The sequence below is a fragment of the Siphateles boraxobius genome, unplaced genomic scaffold (genome assembly GCF_051911475.1).
Source record: "Siphateles boraxobius isolate OS27281-9 unplaced genomic scaffold, OSU_SipBor_1 68, whole genome shotgun sequence".
In the NCBI taxonomy this organism is placed as follows: Eukaryota; Metazoa; Chordata; class Actinopteri; order Cypriniformes; family Leuciscidae; genus Siphateles; species Siphateles boraxobius.
In genome coordinates, this window is record NW_027509195.1 from 3510540 (window position 1) to 3530960 (window position 20421).

At 40.7% G+C, this 20421-nt stretch overlaps 1 protein-coding gene and 1 long non-coding RNA gene across 3 annotated transcripts in view; one reads left to right on the top strand and one right to left on the bottom strand.

Moving 5' to 3' along the window:
• eif4ba (eukaryotic translation initiation factor 4Ba) overlaps positions 1-18141 on the bottom strand; it is a 35083-nt gene extending 16942 nt beyond the window's left edge. The window contains exons 1-11 of one of the 2 annotated variants that reach the window (XM_077214157.1): positions 18082-18141; positions 16080-16220; positions 13613-13818; positions 12456-12572; positions 12079-12133; positions 11835-11978; positions 4774-4893; positions 3785-3973; positions 3444-3684; positions 634-722; positions 212-455 (exon numbers count right to left, since the gene is read on the bottom strand). In XM_077214157.1, coding sequence (XP_077070272.1) covers positions 212-455; positions 634-722; positions 3444-3684; positions 3785-3973; positions 4774-4893; positions 11835-11978; positions 12079-12133; positions 12456-12572; positions 13613-13818; positions 16080-16220; positions 18082-18094 — 1559 coding nt within the window. In that variant the 5' untranslated portion in view covers positions 18095-18141. The remainder of the gene's footprint in view (positions 1-211; positions 456-633; positions 723-3443; positions 3685-3784; positions 3974-4773; positions 4894-11834; positions 11979-12078; positions 12134-12455; positions 12573-13612; positions 13819-16079; positions 16221-18081) is intronic. The other variant, XM_077214158.1, reaches the window with a different exon arrangement.
• Positions 18142-19744: 1603 nt separating this feature from the next.
• Positions 19745-20421, top strand: part of LOC143722685 (uncharacterized) — a 79616-nt gene continuing 78939 nt past the window's right edge. Inside the window, exon 1 of the long non-coding RNA XR_013196969.1 lies at positions 19745-19981. This is a non-coding gene — a long non-coding RNA (uncharacterized LOC143722685). The remainder of the gene's footprint in view (positions 19982-20421) is intronic.

Consider the following 20421-nt stretch of genomic DNA (forward strand, 5'->3'; position numbering starts at 1 on the left):
TATTAATATTTCACAATATTACTGTTAAATGCAGCCTTGATAGAGAAATAGACTTTTTTAAACAATTTTTTTATGTTTTTGAATAAACTATACACAGTATATATAAATGTATATGATATTCAAATATATTCATATTATATATGATGCTAACATAATTCTAAGTCTTTGTGTAATAAATATCTAGATATAACATAGCAATCCAGAGAGAAACCTTTGGGGTGAAACGCTGCTGCTGGGAGAGACGACAGGTTTACTGTCACTCTCACTGGATCCTGCACTCATGGTGCTCCTCTTCGCCCAAGCGTTCTCTTTAGGTGGCGGCGCTGGAACAACTTTCAGTGGCAGCCCCTCCTGCTTGGGAGTGGTAGTCTGGCTTCCATGAGAGAACAACTCCTCATCACGGCTCCTGAAAACCTCGTTTTCTACAGAGCGCTCACTCTCTCGACGCCTCGGCGCTGTCAGAGGGGGAGAAAAATTGGATTCTGAGGGTTTCGTTTGAATAAATTATAGTGGCAGTTAGTATGATGGTAGATTTACATACTGTATGTATGTCTTATGATCAGTAGTCATAAAGCCAGTTAATGTTCTGCTTTCATCTGTTCAAGCATAAGGAGTGTGTCAGTGATCACTTACCCCGGCTCGATGTGCTTCCTGTTTGTGACGACTCACTTCCTGTCCGTGAGCGCTCGGTTGCTTGGTCCTCACTACGCCAGCTGGGATGCCTGAGTGCATTAGGAAAATGAGAGTGAAAAAAAATTATTTTTCAGTCTTTGCTAGCAAGGATGTGTTCATACGTGGCAGGTTTGGTTGGATAAAATGAACTTTAGTGCGATTCATTTGAAAAAGTGCGAACGCTGCCATCCGAACCCTGGTGCACACCAAACAAGCGGAATGAGACCCACCATTTCAGGGGGTCATTTTCTGCTTTCTAACAAACTCTAGTGCAGTTTGACTGAAATAGGTACGAAACACAGACCAAAGACATCTAAATGAAACAAAAACAGGATGTGATGTCACAAGATGCGACCCTAAACAGAATCCTCAAGCATACCTGTTTTTTCTTGTCAAATGAGTTACGTTGCCCATTAAAGTTTGGCACAGAACATAAAGATAAAAAAGAAAAAAAAGCGCCTGTGTTAAACATGACCGTGTGAATGCTAAGCGAGCCAGGAATAAATATATCGTTTTCTTTTTGGGTCTGAACTAAAAGAAGCAAGGGAACCAAACTACAAGATTGAACACACCCTAAATTGCATATGATCCTAAATTTGTTGATATCTTCACATGACAACGATTTAGTTGGAGGGAGATGAAATTACAAATCATCCAATCACAAAATCAGATTAAGAAGCAAATTAATTAAGTCAACTTATGAATTAAGTTAATGTCACATTAATTAATATCATTACCTAGTTCTGGCATGAAACTCTAGATCGCGCAGCTGATTGGTTGCTGTTGCATCAGCGGCCAATGAGCTGCAGCTCAACATTCAGAAACCCTCCAACTTCCCCAGCTCCACCTGTATAGATCTGCTACGGGGGTTAATTCATATCTGTTACATGTGGAGCAGTAGCAGCTGCATGTCTTACATGCTCACAGAAATGTCTGTGAATTTATTAGCAGTAGCAAGTCTCGGTACTTGCTCTGCAGCGGCGTAGCAGATCTATTCTGACAAGACCAAATACATCAACATTGCCATATCCATTACCATGCCAATCTCTATTACCGTTCCCGTCTCCTGAGAGTTGTCATGACAGAAATATAATTAACATCACACTGATTGACATTCATAAGAAAAGTACTTTGAGTTACATGTGATTGTATTAAATATTTAATACAATTAAATTTAAACAAATTTGTTAATTTTTAAAATATATTATTTTTCAATGATACTGAAGTTAAATTTTCACTGTATTGATTTCTGAAATTGTAGTGTAGTTCTAGTTTAACTCCTTAGTTTAAGTCCTAATTGTTCACCTTCCAGATATGAAAAATTTGAGAATTTTACATACTGTGAGTGTGTGTGTGTGTGCATATATATGTGTATATATATATTAGGGATGCACCGATACCAATTTTTTCAGAATCGATCCGATACCAAAAATTCTGAGTATCGACCGATACCGATACCAATGCCGATCCGATACCAACACAGTTTTTTTGTAGAATTTATATCTCTGTGTTGAACTGATAATCACTCTTTTGTGTGTTAAACACTACTTAATACAGACAACTTCATTATAAAGAAAAACAAATCCAAAAAATATATGATCATGATCTATGACAAAAATACTTTTATAAGACTAGATTAGTGGATAATTCAGCAGTAAAATGTAGTCTAGAAGAATCATAAGTCCATAATAATTGTATAAAATCTGAACATTTAGTGAAAAATACAAATAAGAGACAATAAGTGTAACACTAAATCTGGTAAAACGTTACACATTGCTCTTTGTATTGTAAAGAACATTTATGAAAAACAAGATAACAAAAATCAAAAAGATAAATTATTTTATATATAGCTATAGGCTACTATACAATTGAGACATGTCTTAAATGTATAGCACAGCTGTTTAATGAGGCAGCAACATATGATAGATAGGAAAGAACAAGAAAGGCCATTAATAATCTTTCATTGCGTCACAGTATTATGATATGAAAAGCTTCAATACAGTGCGGCACAAAGCGCTTAAGCGCATCCCGCAGAATGATGCGCTTGAAGCAACACGGAGTCACAGCGCGACGAGTCCGCATTGAAAAGTTCAAAGCACAAACGAAAGACATATTGATGCGTAGTGTATTATACAGTATCTATCTATGAAATAGCTTATTGAGCCTTTTATTTTAAGTTTTAAATTTTAGTTACTGTGCGCGTGAAGAACAATTATAGTGGACTCTACTTTAGTGTTGTGATCTAAAAGACACCCGGTAGAAACATGATTAAGTTAACGTTACAGCAATAAAGTCCAACAAGATAAAGTTGTTTTATGCGAAACCATAGACCTTTATCTACAGATCAAGTATAATAATAGTAACATTGAATCATCTTGGAGAGGGTTTCATCATGTTGACTGTCGTAACAGAACGCGACGCTGAATACAGAATGAAGAATGACTGACAGCCGCAGCGGTGGGAAAAGTTTACGTGATCTTGAATTTAATGACTTAAATGTTAATTTCTATCTCACATTATACTATAACGGCTTCAGAACACTTGTAATATAGTGCACGGAAACTTTATGGTGCTTTATAATGTTTTTGGTGCTTAACAACAACACAGAATAGTATACGGACAATATCGGATTTGGATTGGCCTCGTCTGAACGATACCCGATTCGGCAAAAATGGCGATGTTGAGTATCGGATCGGTGCATCCCTAATATATATATATATATATATATTCAAAAAACTTGAATATAAAAAAGGTGAAGTGGGTGAATGTACCTATCTCTGGGCTTGCGTTCAGGTCCTCTGTTCTTGTCCTCTTCCAACTGCCTCTGCAGTCTCTCCTGCTCTTTCTTAAGCCTCTCCTCCACCTCTCTCTCTTTAGCGGCCGTATCCACTGGTTTGGCTCCTCCGAAGATGGACGCAGCTCGTCCTGAAGCGGTTGAAGGGCTGCTGCTCTGGTCTTCCTCTTTGGGAACACTGCGGGGCTTCAGGTTTAGCTTGGGCCTCTGAAGGGGACCTAAACACATGCAGTACAGTTTGTTTAGATAATCTGATTAAAGATTTTCTTAGGTTCATTTCCTGGAGTAACCCAGGCAGATGCGAACGCATCGGCCCACCTCTGTCCTCGCACTTCTCATCCCGTCTCTCGTATCTCTCTTCACGGTCACCAAAGCGATCTCCATAACGCTCCCCGCTGCCCCGAAAGTCGTCCCTCCGGTCGTCCCTCCGGTCGTCCCTTCGGTCGTCATAGTCGCGTCGAAAACCGCTTCCAAATGGTCGACGTCCGCTACTGCGTGAATCATAACCTGAAATAACGACAAACACAGAATTAGGAAGGTTGACAAACTGGTGGCAATAGTTGTTTTCAATGATCAATGAAAAACCCTTTCCTAGGGAGCAAAGCTTTTTTCGGTTTTATATAGATTACAGTTTTTATTGTTTTGAAATAATTGTTCCATTCTTATAAGCTCATTTAAAAGTATTCATTGTAGCAAATCTTTAACCTAAAACCAGGTGCAGGATTTTTTAGCATAAACAACACGTTTAGTCCAAGCCAGCACTCCATTATTTCGAGAGCTTCATTTTGAACCAGGGGAAATAATAATTTAGTTTCAATAATAACAATAACAGAGAGGTAGGAAACAAATGGTACGTTTCAAGTCTCCCTGGGAAGTTTGTATTTTTGAGTTGGGAAGTCGTGTTTAAAACGTCAAGTCACTTTCTTCGGAGCATGATACTACACAAAAATACAGCAAGGTTTTTAAGCTCTACTTTCTAGACAATGAAGAACAAAGAATGTGCATCAGGTGTGGTTAGCATTTCTATCTTTTTAATTTATGAAGTCATTGTAGACTTTATTGCTACATATTATAATATTACAATGCTATTATATCTTGTGCAGGCAATTATGTTGTAAATAAAAAGGCCTGACAATGTCACTGCCAAAAAATCTATAAGTATTGTGGGATTCCGCCACGTTTCTCACTGACACGCCCCCAAATCGTAAACTCAGGGCTTAAAGAAATCCCAGGCTTCTCACTCGCATTTACCACGTTGTTAAAAAAACCTCTAGTGCAGAATTGAAATGTATGAAGGTGTTATGGACCTCTGTCGTAGTCTCTGCGCTCTTTGTCATCATAACGTTCCCGGTATCTGTCTCTTCCGCCATCATTACGATCGTTGTCCCACCGCTGGCTACGGTCTGAATCAAATCGATCTCGGGATCCTGAGAAGAGGATGGTAAAAATTCATCAATTTGAATCAAATGTAAAAAACTTTAAAAACATCTGGATATATTTTATTTCTAAAATACTTTAAGTATTCATTTTACTCCCTCTTTAATGCTGTCCAATATTCAATTACTTAAAGGCACACTATGTAATATTTTTGGATTAAAATATCCAAAAACCATTAGAACTATGTTATATATTTTGTTAATTTGTGTACTTACATTATCCCAAATGTATCTAAGATGTTTAAATCCAAGTAGTTTTAACAAGGACACAGACCATGTCCGTACGTCGCCAATCAATGACATCAACCCGCGTTACCCTCGATTTCCGGTTTTATTTTGTAGAAACCATGGAAACACCAAAGACACTTTAATATATTATGTGTTTTATTAGACAGGTGAATGACTGTTTGATTCATCGACAGAAAACGTACTCGGTTACGTACGTAACCTCGGTTCTCTCTAGAAGAGGGAACGAGTATTGCGTAAGTTGCTTACGCTACGGGTAAAGTAATCTTTTCTCGAGATATGAAGCCAAAAAATTATCCTTAATTTTTTTATTTATTGTCAACGCAGTGCATCAGCTAGCAGACCAAGAGCAGGCAATCTAGCGTGCTCATTGGCTGCTCTGCAGCTACTGCAGCAGCCTACCACTGAGCCTGGCATGACGTCACGCCCAATGTGAGCGCTTTGCGCTCTCTACGCGTCATAGCCCGCCAGAATGGGGGTGGCTTAGAGGCTGCTACTCTGGTATTCATCGACTGAAGAGAAAATCGCTCGTGGCGCCTGCACGGTCAGGTTACACAATACTCGTTCCCTCTTCTAGAGAGAACCGAGGTTATGTACGTAACCGAGTACGTTCTCTTACGAGAGGTTCTCTCGTATTGCATAAGTTGCTTACGCTACGGGAACCCATTGCCAACGCCGTGCACGCCAAGAATCCACTTCATTTGTCCCAGGGAATCCCGGGGAACATAGATAAGTGGGAATCAGGCGGCCAGCAACACGGGCCGGCGCATGTTCATAAGCACCCATGGGGAATACAGAGCGGCAGTGCCAGTCTATATAAAGCATATCAACCCATAAAGTGCAGCTCAACCAGGAGAGCTAAGACACGTGAGAGTAGTCTGCACACGATCAGATCTGGACAGAACGTACATCCCATTCAAACTGACAGAAGTCTAGCCTGCAAGGCGGGAACTTCCAGGTTATAAAACCTAACAAATGTGGACGGGGAGGCCCAGCCCGCCACCTCACAAATGTCATGAATGGAAATACCGCTGGACCAAGCCCACGATGAGGCAACACCTCTAGTGGAATGAGCCCTGATGCCCAAAGGGCATTGCAGACCTTTAGACACATAAGCATTCGTTATAGCGTCCACTATCCATGTGGATAGGCTCTGTTTCGAAGCGGCGAGACCCTTGGTGCGCCCACCAAACGAAACGAAGAGCTGCTCCGAGCGCCTGAAGGAGGCGGAGCGTGTAATGTAAGCCCTCAGCGCCCTAACAGGGCAGAGGAGACTGACATCACTCTCACTATCGGTTGCAGGCAGAGCCGATAGAGAAATGACCTGCGCTCTGAAGGGAGTGCCCAACACCTTAGGGACATAGCCATGTCTTGGTTTGAGGATGACTTTGGAGTCGCTCGGTCCAAACTCAAGACACGCAGCCCTAATGGATAGCGCGTGTAAATCCCCCACACATTTAACTGATGACAGAACTGTCAGAAAAAACGGTTCTGAGCGAGAGGTACTTTAGGTCCACGGAATCTAGAGGTTCAAAGGGGTATGCTTTCAGGGTCTCTAGGACCAAAGAAATATCCCATTGAGGAACCGACGGGGGTCGTGGGGGGTTCTTTCTTCCGGCTCCCCTAAGGAAGCGGATGACCAGCTCGTTCCTTCCTATTGACTGGCCGTGCGTTGATTCAGCGAATGCTGCAACGGCCGCCACATAGACTTTAAGCGTGGAGGGGGACCTGCCCCTGTCCAACAGCTCTTGAAGGAAACTAAGCAACCACGATACCCCACATGTCCATGGGTCCAGATTTCTATCAGCACACCATTTGGAGAACACAGACCATTTAGATGCGTAGAGCCGCCTCATAGAGGGAGCACTGGATTGCGTAATCGTATTCATCACTCCTTCTGGTAAGACAACGGGTATCCGTTGATTAACCATGCATGCAGAGACCAGCGCTCTGGATGGGGATGCCAGATTGAGCCGAGGGCTTGAGAGAGGAGATCCCTCCTCACCAGAATCGGCCAAGGGGCTGTGTGTGACAGCCGCGTCAGCTCCGGGAACCAGCTTTGTTCTCCCATCGCGGGGCTATAAGGAGCACCAAGTGGCGCGTTTCCCTGATCCTCTTGATTACCTGTGGTAACAGAGAGACCGGAGAGAAAGCATAGAGTGGGAGGCTGGGCCAGATTTGGGCCAGCGCATCCTCGTTCTTTGAAAAGAACATCGGGCAATGAGCGTTGTCTTTTGACGCAAACAGGTCGACTTCCGCTTTGCCGAAAAGGCGCCACAGTAACTGGACCGTTTTGGGGGGTGCAGGGACCATTCCCCTGGGGGAACGTTGTTCCTGGACAGTTTGTCTGGGCCGTCGTTCAGGTGGCCTGGCACATGCGCGTCTTTCAGCGAGTGCAGACGGTGCTGGGACCACATGAGGAGGCGTTCCGCCAGATTGCAGAGATTCCTGGATCTGAAGCTGACCTGACGGTTCACGTATGACACCACAGACATGTTGTCCGATCGGACTAGAACTTGGTGGTCTCGTATGAGCGGGAGAAAGTGCTTCAGCGTGTTCTCGACCGCTATCATCTCCAGACAGTTTATGTGAAGGCATTTCTCTCGATCTGACCACAGCCCAAAGACCTGTCTGTCCTCGAAAAGAGCGCCCCAACCTAGGTTGGAGGCATCCGTCGAGATGTCTTTTCGACATGAGATGGCTCCCATCGTCCCCCGTCGCTGGTACCAGTCGGCTGCTAACCAGGTGTCAAACACGGCGCGCGCTGTGTTCATAAACGGGCCGTCATTGCCACAGAGTCCAGTTCTATTCCCAGAAAGGAAACTGACTGACTGGGCAGTAATGAGCTCTTGACCGTGAGACCCAGGCCTTCCAGATGACTGAGGAGCACTGTTCTGTGAGATAAAAGTTCTATCTCTGACTGTGCCAGAATCAGCCAATCGTCCAAATAGTTCAGAATCCGCATTTCTCAGGGGAGCGAGAGCCGCGTCCATGCACTTCGTAAATGTGCGGGGTGCTAAAGACGGGCCGAACGGGAGGTCGGTGTATTGATATACCTGGCCGTCGAAGGCGAATCTCAAGAATGGACTGTGACAGGTTATTATCTGAATCTGAAAGTAAGTAGGGGTGTGACGCTTACCATATAACCGTGAGACTGACGGTTATAGTTGAACACCGTCATTAGAACTCTATAACTGCCAAAAAAGGTGTTATTAAAATATTTTTTACAAAAAAATGTTCATCATAGAGAATGTTTACATACTAATATCAGCTTACGAGGGAAACGGAGGCGGAGTTAGTGGTGCTTCGGAGGCTGCTGCAGGAGATGATTCGGCCCCTTTACCGATCAGAGTGCGCGCTGACACGGAGTAAAGCATTGTTTATACTCGACGCGTCCGCACGAGCGCGAAGATGCGTGCGGTAAAAAGGTGTTTACTGTGTGTGATTTATTTAAAACAAAGCACGTTCATTGCAACATTTTTTTTTTGTTTTGTTAAGGATTCGTTTACTGTGTGTGATTCATTTGCTGGAAAGCACATTCACTTCTAGTTGTCTTGCAAGTAGCAAGTAGCTAATCAGTGTCTGCTCGTTTATTCAAACTAAGTTGTCCTATAACAGACGAACATCGCAACGCATTCCCCCCCCGGACGACGACGGTTATGTTACGAACTGTCACATTTGACTCACGTCATAACCACCATCACCGATTCTGAAACCGGCACACCCCTAAAAGTAAGCATCTTTCAGTTCGAGAAATATAAACCAGTCCCTCGGGCGAATTTGCGCGAGGATTTGTCTGGTCCTAAGCATTTTGAACGGGTCTTCTCATGAGAGCTTTGTTCAAATATCTCAGATCAAAGACAGGTCTTAGAGCTCCGTCATTCTTGGGTACGAGAAAATAGCGGCTGACTCGCTCAGAGAAGTAGGTACTGGTTCTATAGCCCCTTTGCACAGCAGTTTGGCCATTTCTGCGCGGAGTACATTTACATTTTACATTTATTCATTTAGCTGACGCTTTTTATCCAAAGCGACTTACAATTGCTATATATGTCAGAGGTCGCACGCCTCTGGAGCAACTAGGGGTTAAGTGTCTTGCTCAGGGACACATTGGTGTGTCACAGTGGATTCAAACCCGGGTCTCTCACACCAACAGTGTCTTATCCACTGCGCCATCACCACCCCTGTGGAGTAGATGCGCTACTTCCGCTTTCACTTTCGTCTCGGTCGGTGCTCGAAAGCGAGGGGGGCGGCGAGCGAACTGTAGCGAATAGCCCTGTCTTATTGTGCTCAGCACCCACTCTGATATCCCTGGAATCGCTTCCCATGTCTTTACATGTATAGCTAGGGGCAGAATGGCCTCCGAGTTCCGATTGCCGCACTTCGTGGGCTCGGGAAAGTGAACCGGAGGTATGGGCGCGGCGCGCGTGCCCTTGGTGCTCAAATACGGCGGCTCGCTGACAGCAGTAGCTGGCTGTTTCATATGTGACGTCACGATTGCTTTGAATGGGGAACGTTTTGTGATAGCTTTGTGATACGCGAGCGGCGCCCGGGACAATATGTTTGTTAGTAAGCGTGAGCGCTCGTGAGCGGGGCGTTTATTAGTAAGCGTTAGCGCTCGTAAGCGGGCACGTAACTTACATTCATAGCCATGGGCAGAATAGATCGCCACACTTCGTGGGCTCGGAAAACTGAACCAGAGGTATGGGCGCGGCGCGCACGCCCTCTGTGCTTGAATACGGCGGCTCACTGACAGCGATGGCTGGCTGTTTCACATGTGACGTCCCGGTTGCTTTGAACGGGGAACGTTTTGAGATAACTTTGAGATGCGCAAGCAGCGTCGGGCGTTTACTAGTAAGCGTGAGCGCTCGTAAGCGGGCACGTAACTTAGATTCATAACCTGACCGATATGAGGCTGTTTGGGCCGTGTGACAGAGCGGGCAGAGAGTAGGCGTGAGCACAGAGTTGTGGGCACATTTCCTACATCTAGCACTCGAGCGGCATTTGCCAGCTTTATGAGAGTGGGCTCTTTGAGTGTGAGAGACACGGGGGTATCAGCTTGCGTGTAGGGGTGAACACTGAGATGTGGGCACATTTTCTACACTTAGAGCATTACGGCGTGAGCCGGATAACCAGACGTTATAATCTTGAGATTTTGCAGGTGAGCGGGTTGCATTACCGGCTCGTTGGCTGCCGAATACACCGCTGCAGTAGCCTTTTCTAAGGGGACTGACAGGGCGAGATGTTTCAATAGTGGTCCTGAGGGCGGAGTGACAGCTTCAGCGTTGAACACCTCGAGTCGAGCCCGCAGGGTCGACATCAGGAGTCCTTTGCAGTGGACGCAGCCTCCCGACGAAGAGCGAGGGCTGTGTGGTCCGGGCCCAGGCAGAGAGCGCAGATCACGTGGCAGTCTCCGGCGCTGGGCGGGGCTCGGCACGAGTCCCTGGAGGTGCGAGGGAAATGTGTGTGTCGCGGCGGCGAACACGCACAGCGCGCAAAAGGATACTTTCGCCGGATAGCGTAGCAGGCATGGATGGCTGAAGGCGGCGAAGTCGACCGGCTCCCTCAGACGATTTCCTCTGCTTGCAGTTGCTGGTTTCAACGGCGGCAGCTTCTCTCTGGATCAAGTGATGCGGAGAACTTCGCTGAAGAGATGAAAATCAGAGTAGCAGCCTCTGAGCCTGACTTATATACGCTAAGCCAACCCCATTCTGGCGGGCTATGACGCGTAGAGGGCGCAAAGCGCCCTCATTGGGCGTGACGTCACGCCAGGCTCAGTGGTAGGCTGCTGCAGTAGCCGCAGAGCAGCCAAAGAGCACCCTAGGTCTGCTAGCTGCTGCACTGAGCTGACAATAAATAAAAAAATTAAGGATAATTTTTTGGCTTCATATCTCGAGAAAAGATGACTTTACCCGTAGCGTAAGCAACTTACGCAATACGAGAGAATCTCTCGTAAAAGAACTAATCATTGTTATAAAGCTCAACACAGTTAGTCTTTTTGTTTAAATCTCGTTTTCTTGATTTACTGCGAGTACCATATTTACCATGCTTATATTGATCTAGCTCACTGCAGTGTGCAACAAGTGTCTCATATAGTAGCCGCCGAGCGAACACACAGAGTAGCATTATAACAACTTTCAACACACTTCTATCTAATATCTATACTTAATTTATCAAATATGATAAAACAGCGTTGTGTTATCCCACATACGCATGGAAGAAGCGGAAGCGGCGTCTGTGGCATAATAAAAGCTCCACTGCTCTCGAGCCTAGTGTCGCGCTCGTCACTCATTAGCAATCGCTCCAGCGGCCTCATTCCGCTCTTGCAACGGCTTTTGTAACTTTAATAAATCTTTAATAAATTACCAGTCATCCATGAATATGATTTCTGCCCGAGTCCCGTCGTATTTTCCACCGGCTGTAGAGGTGAAGACAACAACTCCCATGATTCCACGAAATGAAGGCGTCATCAAGCTACGTCTTTGTTTTGAATAAACGACCTCTAGTGGCGAAAAATTACATGGTGTGCCTTTAATAGACTGTTATATATAATCTTATAATACATTTTGTTAGTAGCTTGTCTTGTGGCTTTCAATGAGAAGATTTTTTTTGTCAAACTAAAGATACAAAGCAGTGTCATCTCATACAATTGCTCCAACAAATACTTATCAGATTGAGTAATTGCTTACGCTCTCCAAAGGCGTCGCCCCTGCGTGGCCCGTCATCGGCCTCAGATTTAGGCCTTGCCCGCCAGTCAGAATCTGTCTTGTCGGGACCCATGTCTCGCTCACTGCGGTTACGGTCCCGCCCAGACATGGATCGATCATCTCTCTCTGATCAGGAGAAAACAAAAATGATTGTGAATCCTTTTTTTCTCCAATACAAGTTCACAACTGCATTATAGTGCAAATGAACAGTTTCTCAGATGCACACCTTTCTCATTGGACTGGTCAGCGATGTCTACACGGATCCTACGATTTCCAAGGTTCTAGAAAGAGAGTAAAAAGATGGGGTTAATATAAAAATACTACACTGCTGCTTATTACACAAACTGTGAGCATGCACCTTTATTTTGCACAAGTGTAACAGATAACATGCACCACCATGTGGCCACCATTGAAATAACCCATGATGCCCAGAAAGGGGGAGCTGAACGTCATTTAGTTCTGCAGTGAGCACCACTTAACAGTGAGTTGCTATAATACAGAACCATTTATGTACTTGCACAGGTTTTCAGGTAAAGAATAAGTTATATTGTTAGTCATTAGACATAGAACAACATAGTAACATGATTGACAATTCGTTCTCACCTCTTCATTGAGACTGAGCGCGCGCAACAGAGAATCCACATCATCGAACTCTGCATAACCAAAACCTTTAAGCCTTTCTGGGTTACTGGGCTCTCTCGGGAGGCGAACTGCACTGATCTGCATGAATAAAAAATATATTAGTGCGGGGCAACGATTAATCGCATCCAAAATAAAGGTTTGTGTTTACGTAATATGTGTGTAGTGTCTAATTATTTTGTATATATGAATATATATATATATAAATACACACACATATGCATATATATATATATATATATATATATATATATATATATAAAATACCAGTTGGTAATATTTCTCGGTAATATTTCTCATGCTTTACTTCATGGGCTAGAAAACAATTCTTCTCTCTTTTTTTCAATTCCTTTGATGTCAAAGCTGAATTTTTAGCATCATTACTCCAGTCTTCAGTTTCACATGATCCTTCAGAAATCATTCTAACATACTGATTTGTTGATTTCTTTTTATTATCAATGTTGAAAACAGTTGTGCTGCTTCATATTTTTGTGGAAACCATGATGCATTTTTTCCAGGATTCTTTGATGTCCAGAAAGTTCAAAATAACAACATTGACTTTACTGTCACTTTTAATATATTTAATGGATCCTTTCTGAATAAAAGTTCTTCCTGACCTAAACACTTGAACGGTAGTGTAAGGACATAAAATAATAACACACAATGGAATGCAATATTGAGCAAAAAGAAAAAGAAAAAAAGAAAAGAAATCACATTTCTAACCGCTATACTAGAGCTGACACTGTATTAATGTAAAAGAACATTCGACATAAGAAAGTTTAGAGTGTTTTTATATTAAATGGATATACAAAATAAACTTGTTGGAAAAAGAAAAACTTTCTTGTAACTACTCTCGAAACTCATGTTGATGAAACTAAAAATATCTTTGAAAATGATATTTTCATGCCCTATTTACAACCAGGTGTTATGCAAAATAGCACAAGTCTAAAAACTGTAGCAGATGCTGTTTGTCAGGACCATAACGCTCCCCTCAAAAACTCACGCCAGGGTCTCAGCTAGAATTTTTTTAACTTACGTGTGAAAGGGTTCAACTATATAATGCATGCGAAAATTCACATGAACATCCCATCTGCAGGCTCAAAGGAAGAGAGGAAACTCACACTGAGTCCACGGAAGAAGTTTTTGATGGAGTCTTCGGTGACGTCATAGGGGAGGTTTCCCAGGAAGGCGGTGTAGGGGGGGCTTTGGGGCAGACGGGAGCGGTCGACGTTGGGCTCACGGGCGGCACGTGGAGCCGTCGGCAGGATGGACCGATCGATGGGTGGTGCGCGGTACACATCATCTTCTGTGTGCCAGGATGTAGTAACTGTAAAAGAGGTGAAGACGATTAAGGATAGTTCTGGCTTCATTTCCTCCCCCTCATGTCGACTCAAACTCAAATGACTTTCCTTATTCACTGTAACAAGCCGCTATTTCCCATACAGTACAAGAAACAGTGACAAAGGCACCATAATAATAATCCACATGCATTACATTCCAAGTCTTCTGAACCCATTCGATAGCTTTCAGTGAGAAACCGATTTAAATTCATTTTTAAAAAATCCTATAAAATTTGTATTATTAAGAGGCGTTGTGTTAGGTTTCCAATAAATGATGGAAACACTTGGTTCTTGTATTGAAAGAGCAGAAATGGAAATGACAGTGTGAGTGTGACTCTTCACACAGTTCTCCAGTAACTTTCAGCTTGGCACAGAACTTAATTTCACATTCAAAATGCACTTAAACTACCAAAACACTTCAAATCAACTCATTCTTCCAGAACATAAGCAAAGGTTTTCACCCAACAAACAAACTTTATCCCTTCATCTTAAAAACAAGAATGAAACTCCCTACTGTTTAGAATTCACTGTATATATTACACGTTTACACTTCAGTACAAAGTTATTTGTACTGTTGTGTATTTGTACAACGTTTTCCCCTTTTGTACAGGTGATAATGAAACAAAGACTAACACCTATGTTCATCTAACTGTTTTGATAGTATTTGGAATATATTTCAATATGGCATTACTGTAGAAATCTAGCAAATTGCGGTCTTCTTCAGTTTTGTATTACGTTAGGTTTTGAACTTAAGTTTAATAGTTTTGGAAAGATCATGTAAATGTGAAAATTAGCCTGTAGACAGAGTTTTGGTGGTGGTGGTGGTGGTGAAGGATGTAGTTATTGAATGATAAATGGTTCACAGTTCGGGCATTGACTACTGTTGTGATCACTGTGGGAAGAGTTTTGAAGAGTTTAGATCACTTCACTGTGTGAAGTGATCTAATTATTGATAAAATATGTCCTAGTGATTGTAAAAAGAAAATTTGTTTAAAAAAATATCAATTAAAAGTATACTTTTATGCTTTATTTGACCTTTTTTGACCTCTAGTCACTTCATTTTTTTATTGAATGGACAAGAGCGGCACAAACATTGTGCAAAACTTTTTTGTTCCATGGAGGAAAGAAAGGCATGAGTTTGTAATGTCATCAGCATTCAAAGAGGTATGTTGTATGCAATTGTTTTAAAAGAAGGAAACGAGAAACATTTCTAGTTTCAACATTATTTGTTCTTCAGACATTCTTCTTTGAACACAATACGTATCAGCTGTTTGAAAAGTTACCCACATTTGGTTTTCAACCATTGAAAATGGCTAAATTCAAGATTTTGGACAGTCGCATTGAGATCCCCATAACTATGGGATTGAGCCATATAGGGCCTTAAAAATGAAGATTCCAAAAGAAGTTTATTAAGAATGAGAATCATGAGATGTTGAGATATCTTTAATACTTCTTTAGTTACATGGATGCAAACTTTCAAAAAACAATATTTATGGCACTCAGACGGGTATGTTCCTCTTATTCCTCTTTAAAATAAAAAAGTATCAGTTGTACGAAAAAAAGAGACCCACATTTTGTTTTTGACCACTGATAATGTGTACAATTTACCAATTTACTCATTGAGCTGCATTGAGATCCCCATATCTCTGGAAATGAAGCATATAGCGCCTTTAAAATGGATAACAAAAGAAAAGTTTAAAAGCATATATTAAGATATCTTTAACACTTCTTGAGTTTAAGGCATGCAAACATCAGGCATGAAGTGCTTTTTCCCATTTTTGAACTGTCACTGTTAGCATATAATGAAACAATTATTGTTAAAGTCAACAGATTTTACTAATAGACCTACCAATTTCTGTGTAAAAAATAAAATAATGATGCTGTCATCTTCCTAGAGTAATTTTTACCCCCCAGTAATTTGGCTCCAAATCTCAGATGAAAATTGTCATTTTGACTCCCCTCTACAAAGTAGCATTACTCAGTCAATATACAATCATTACATTTAATATTTGGGCTTTTTTTTTCTTCATGTATGTATTTTTTTCACCAGAAATAAAATGATAAAAAATATAATTTGTATTTGTTTTAGCTGGGGACATCTGGTTGAGTTGATGCGGAATGACCCAGATGATAGATTATCGAAATATAAAATAAAGATTGCAAAAAAAAGTCTATTTTGAAAGCAAAGTGCCAACAATTCAGTTCAATTCAGATGTGGTAGATGTTTAAACCCATATTTGCATCTCACCATCTCCCTCCAGGTCATCGGTCTCGTCGGCCCAGCTAGTGGGCTTTGGGGGCGCGTAACTCGGCGGAGCATTTCCCCCGCTGTCCTCTGCTAAAAAGTCGGTCAGGGTAAGGGTCTTACCCTTTTTTTTATTCTTTTTAGCTGTCAGGAAATAAACAATTAGTATGTGCATTAGTATGTCCATTACCCTCAAACACAATAATACACACAAATGAGAACCAATGGGTGGTAAATATAAAAGTATGCTGTGGCCTATACAAACATTTACAATCTAACATCATTAAGCCTGCAAATAGATGACAAAGTTAGTGTACTTCCTTCACATTAAATATACGGTGTCAAGGGGAAATGTGGAGTAACCAGCCCTACATAATTTGCATAGACAAACTGCAGCATTTGAAAAACAAGAATATCTATTTCCATGCTTGACTCATCTGTTGCGGACTGGTGCGGTTAACACTTGGAGAGAGGCATTGTTGTGAGCACATCGGAGCTCTTTTGTGACAAACTGCACTGTCAGGACATTCCAGCCCCGTGAAACGGAATCAGTGTTTACTGTAGGGCTACGAGACCCCGCTGCAAAACCAAAACAAAGCGCTGAAGGTCTGACAACATTATCCTTCAGCTCAACATATAGACACTGGTTAGGAGGAGGAAAGAGTCTCTGAGTGACAACTCTATGAATTATGATTATACTGTCCCATTACACCTACAAAGTCAAAACACACTATCATTTCAGTAGTGAAGGACATTTGAACATTAAAAGAGGTTTAAAGCTTGACAAGATGTGTAAAATGTGTTGTTGTTTATTTTGTGCTGTTTTCTTTTAGAAAAGCTGCATGGGAATTTGGGGTGTGAGATCTTAAAATTTAAAAGTTAATTTTTTTTCAGAGCCAGAAGGACTCCCAAAAAAGTGCCTTAGATTTACATATGAGTTTTTTTGTTTTGTTTTTTTGTCTCAGGGCAGTGCAGAGTAAACCTTCAGGATCATTCTGTGAAATGTATGCCTTTTCCAGTATGACAAGATGTTTTATTTAAACTTAACTTGTGCACGATTTTACAATTCTATAAGAAAAAAAACCCAATACAAATAACGTAAAATACAAATAAGTAAAAACAAAAAATAAAAGTAGAAAAAAAATATAACAATAAGTAAAAACAATAAAATAAAAAGTAGCAAAAATAAAATAAAAATAATAAGTAAAAAAAATTAAAAGATGTGGAAAAAAAAGCAAAACAATAATGATAAAAACAAAAACCGTACTAAGAATTCATATGATTAAAATAAAATAAAAGTCAAGTTGGTGTATTTATGTTAATATAATAGTTCTGCTTGTCCCAAGACAGCAGAAGATCTCTGTCCTAAGCGTTTGTCCCGGGACAGTGCAGAAGACCAATGAGAGCAGCACCAACATATTAAATACTGAGTTAAGCTTGCGATTAAACGAGGAACATGTTTTTGCACCATATACATGAGCTCTTTTTGCTCATGCAAGGCGATCTGTCAGTTAAACGCGGGAAGGAGTTCAGTGAATGTGTGAAGTTACAGCAGCCCCTCCCTCAAATCTGCGCCTGCGCTTGAGCCAACGGTTTCATTTAATTCTTGTAAACAAACCAAATAAATATTGTATTCACAATAGGAAAAACAATATAGTTACAATACAACAAAAACAACACAAAGCAGACACGGGCTTGGCTGCATGCTCTTCATTTTAATATGTGCGTTGAAACAGCGCTCGCGTGTTGTCTGAATAGAAAGTAAATAAGCTGATCAATATGTTTTCGCATTTGCACATACAGCTGCTGAAGCAGTTTCGACGCAGCGTCCCTTCACAACTCAAGAGCAAGCTTTTGCAATCAGCCCTCGCCGCTAATTCGCCTCCGTCACGGTTGCGACCATCTCTTACACGCTTTATCTGCCACTGAAAGAAATCTCTCTGACACAATGACACGTCGCACCCAAACATTTCCAACCGGCCCAGGCAATCTATAAAATCCTCACCTGCAGCCGCCATGCTGGAGAAGGAGTGCGTGTCATATCCCCGGATAGGGGCGTGGCTCGGTGCATGACGTCATCGCGCACCCAGCCTGGCCGAGTACTTTTATTTTTATTTTATTTTTAATGCCATGAACCAGGACAATACAATGAGACATAATCATTCAAAGTAAAAAAAAAAAAAAGTAATATAAAATAAAACAGTGCCAGAGGACATTGCCCTTTTATTTGTGCAATTACACAAAACAGAACAATAAAGCTTGAAATCAATTTTTAAAGCAAGAAAAGTTAGTTTTGGAGTCAGACCATTTAATTTTATGAATGTGATTATGTGAACCGTCTGTCACTCACGGTGTGTTGAAGTACTCCTGGGGGAAGTTCGTATTTACAGGGTGGGAAGTCGTGTTCATGACGGCAGGTGCATTACAGGTAGCCTAATTTCTTCTTTTTTCTCGTAGTAAAATGGCGGTGTACTTTCTCTTAATTAATTACGCAAAAATACAGCAATGTTCTTAAACTAAAGAAAACTAAAAATATGATTTTTTTCTGTTAAACTTTTTTATTTTCATAGAATGCACTTTCAATTCAACATTTTCATTATTTGCTGATCTTAAATTTGTAAGATTTTAAATATTAATACTGAACATTACCTACTAACAGAAAAATCTGTCACCTCTGTTATACAAATTGGGTTGGCGACAACAGAGTTGAAATTTTCCACCATTTTGTCCTTTAGCTCAAAATGCTAACCTGAAACCAGATACCACATGGCATGTCAAATATTTTTTAAAAAGTGAATGAGAGATTCACTGCAATATCACAAAAATAGATTTGACAAATAATTAATCTACTATTGGTGTATCCTAAACATTTTGTACAAATTAATGAGGGAAGAATAATGACTGAGATCCCTGCTTTCCAGAGTTTCCAGCCAGAGGAAGTGACAGCACTTGGTGCAAGTTACATGCTTTTTCTACAAATGCTTTGGAGTTTTTATAACAGAGGTAACAGAGTTGACCAGAACGCAGGGACAGACACAAAATCTATATTTTTTATTAATTAAATTACAAATAATAAAGAAAATATATATCCTATGCAATTGTTTATATAACTTAATAGAGTAAACACAAATAATATTTAAAAATTAGACTTAATGGTTTCATGATAATTCAAGTTGAATGTATGTATCAGGAGGCAGAGACAGTCAATAATAGGGGGAGTGGGAGTCATTTAGTTAATATTTCGCATTAAAAAAAAACCTAAATATACATAAAGCATTATTTTTAGTGATAGTGTAATATAATTTGTGTTATTATTCAAAGCTGATTCAAAAAAGTTTTTTTTTAAATTTTAATTAAGGTTTATCTGGGATACTCGAAATGTACCCGCAATTCTAGAATGAGTCACATGCGTCAGGCCACCAGTTTATAATAAATACAAATATTAGATTATATTTATATTATATATTTTTCTACTCACTACACTACTGTACTGATGTATTGTTTATTTAAATGTATTCATTTAAACACTATTTTTTTGTTAATTTTTGTTAATTATTTATTTTAATATGCATGTTTATTATCTATTTTATTACATCTTTATTTGTTTATCTTATTTAATCTTGTTTTCTTATTTTTTAAATCTTTTCACTTTATTTTATTTTATAACTTTTCCACGGACCCCCTAGCCTAGTACTACAACCTTTTCCTAGTTTGAAAACTCTTGATTAGACTGTAATACATGCTGAACACAGATTGTGATGTATTGACCATGGTATTGACCAACAGAGGGCACTGCTCGCGATTGCGGCTTCAAATCATGTTATTATCATTCAGTCTCGAAAATTGGACCAGAGAGCGAACAACTGCAAAAGGATCTGCGTCGTGTCATCACTATCAGCTTCAAAGTAAGTAAACCACATAATGTCACACATAAACTGTCTAAAGCGTTTTATTCATTGCTTACTTACTGTGATTTGCTACTTTTAACTACTTTTCATCCAAGTGAACAGAATAGTGTACACAGGGAAATCACGCTTAACGTTTCCTTTGGCTTTGACATCTTGTCTATTCTGTGGCCTTCAGTTGTTTTTTTAGCTTTTTGCACCATGACACTTTTTAAAGAGTGTATATATAGAGAGAGAGATATATTTCAAAATGTGTCAAGAGATAAATGTGTTCTTTAACATTGCAGCTGGCTGACTTTGAACTGATAGCCTATATAGTGCATGGTCACCATGAAATCAAAATCGAAAAATCTTAATTTTAATGGAGTTTTGCAGCATTTAGTATAAATGATTTCAATGATTGCACATCATATTTTTTTAATTAATGTGCCCTCTTAATC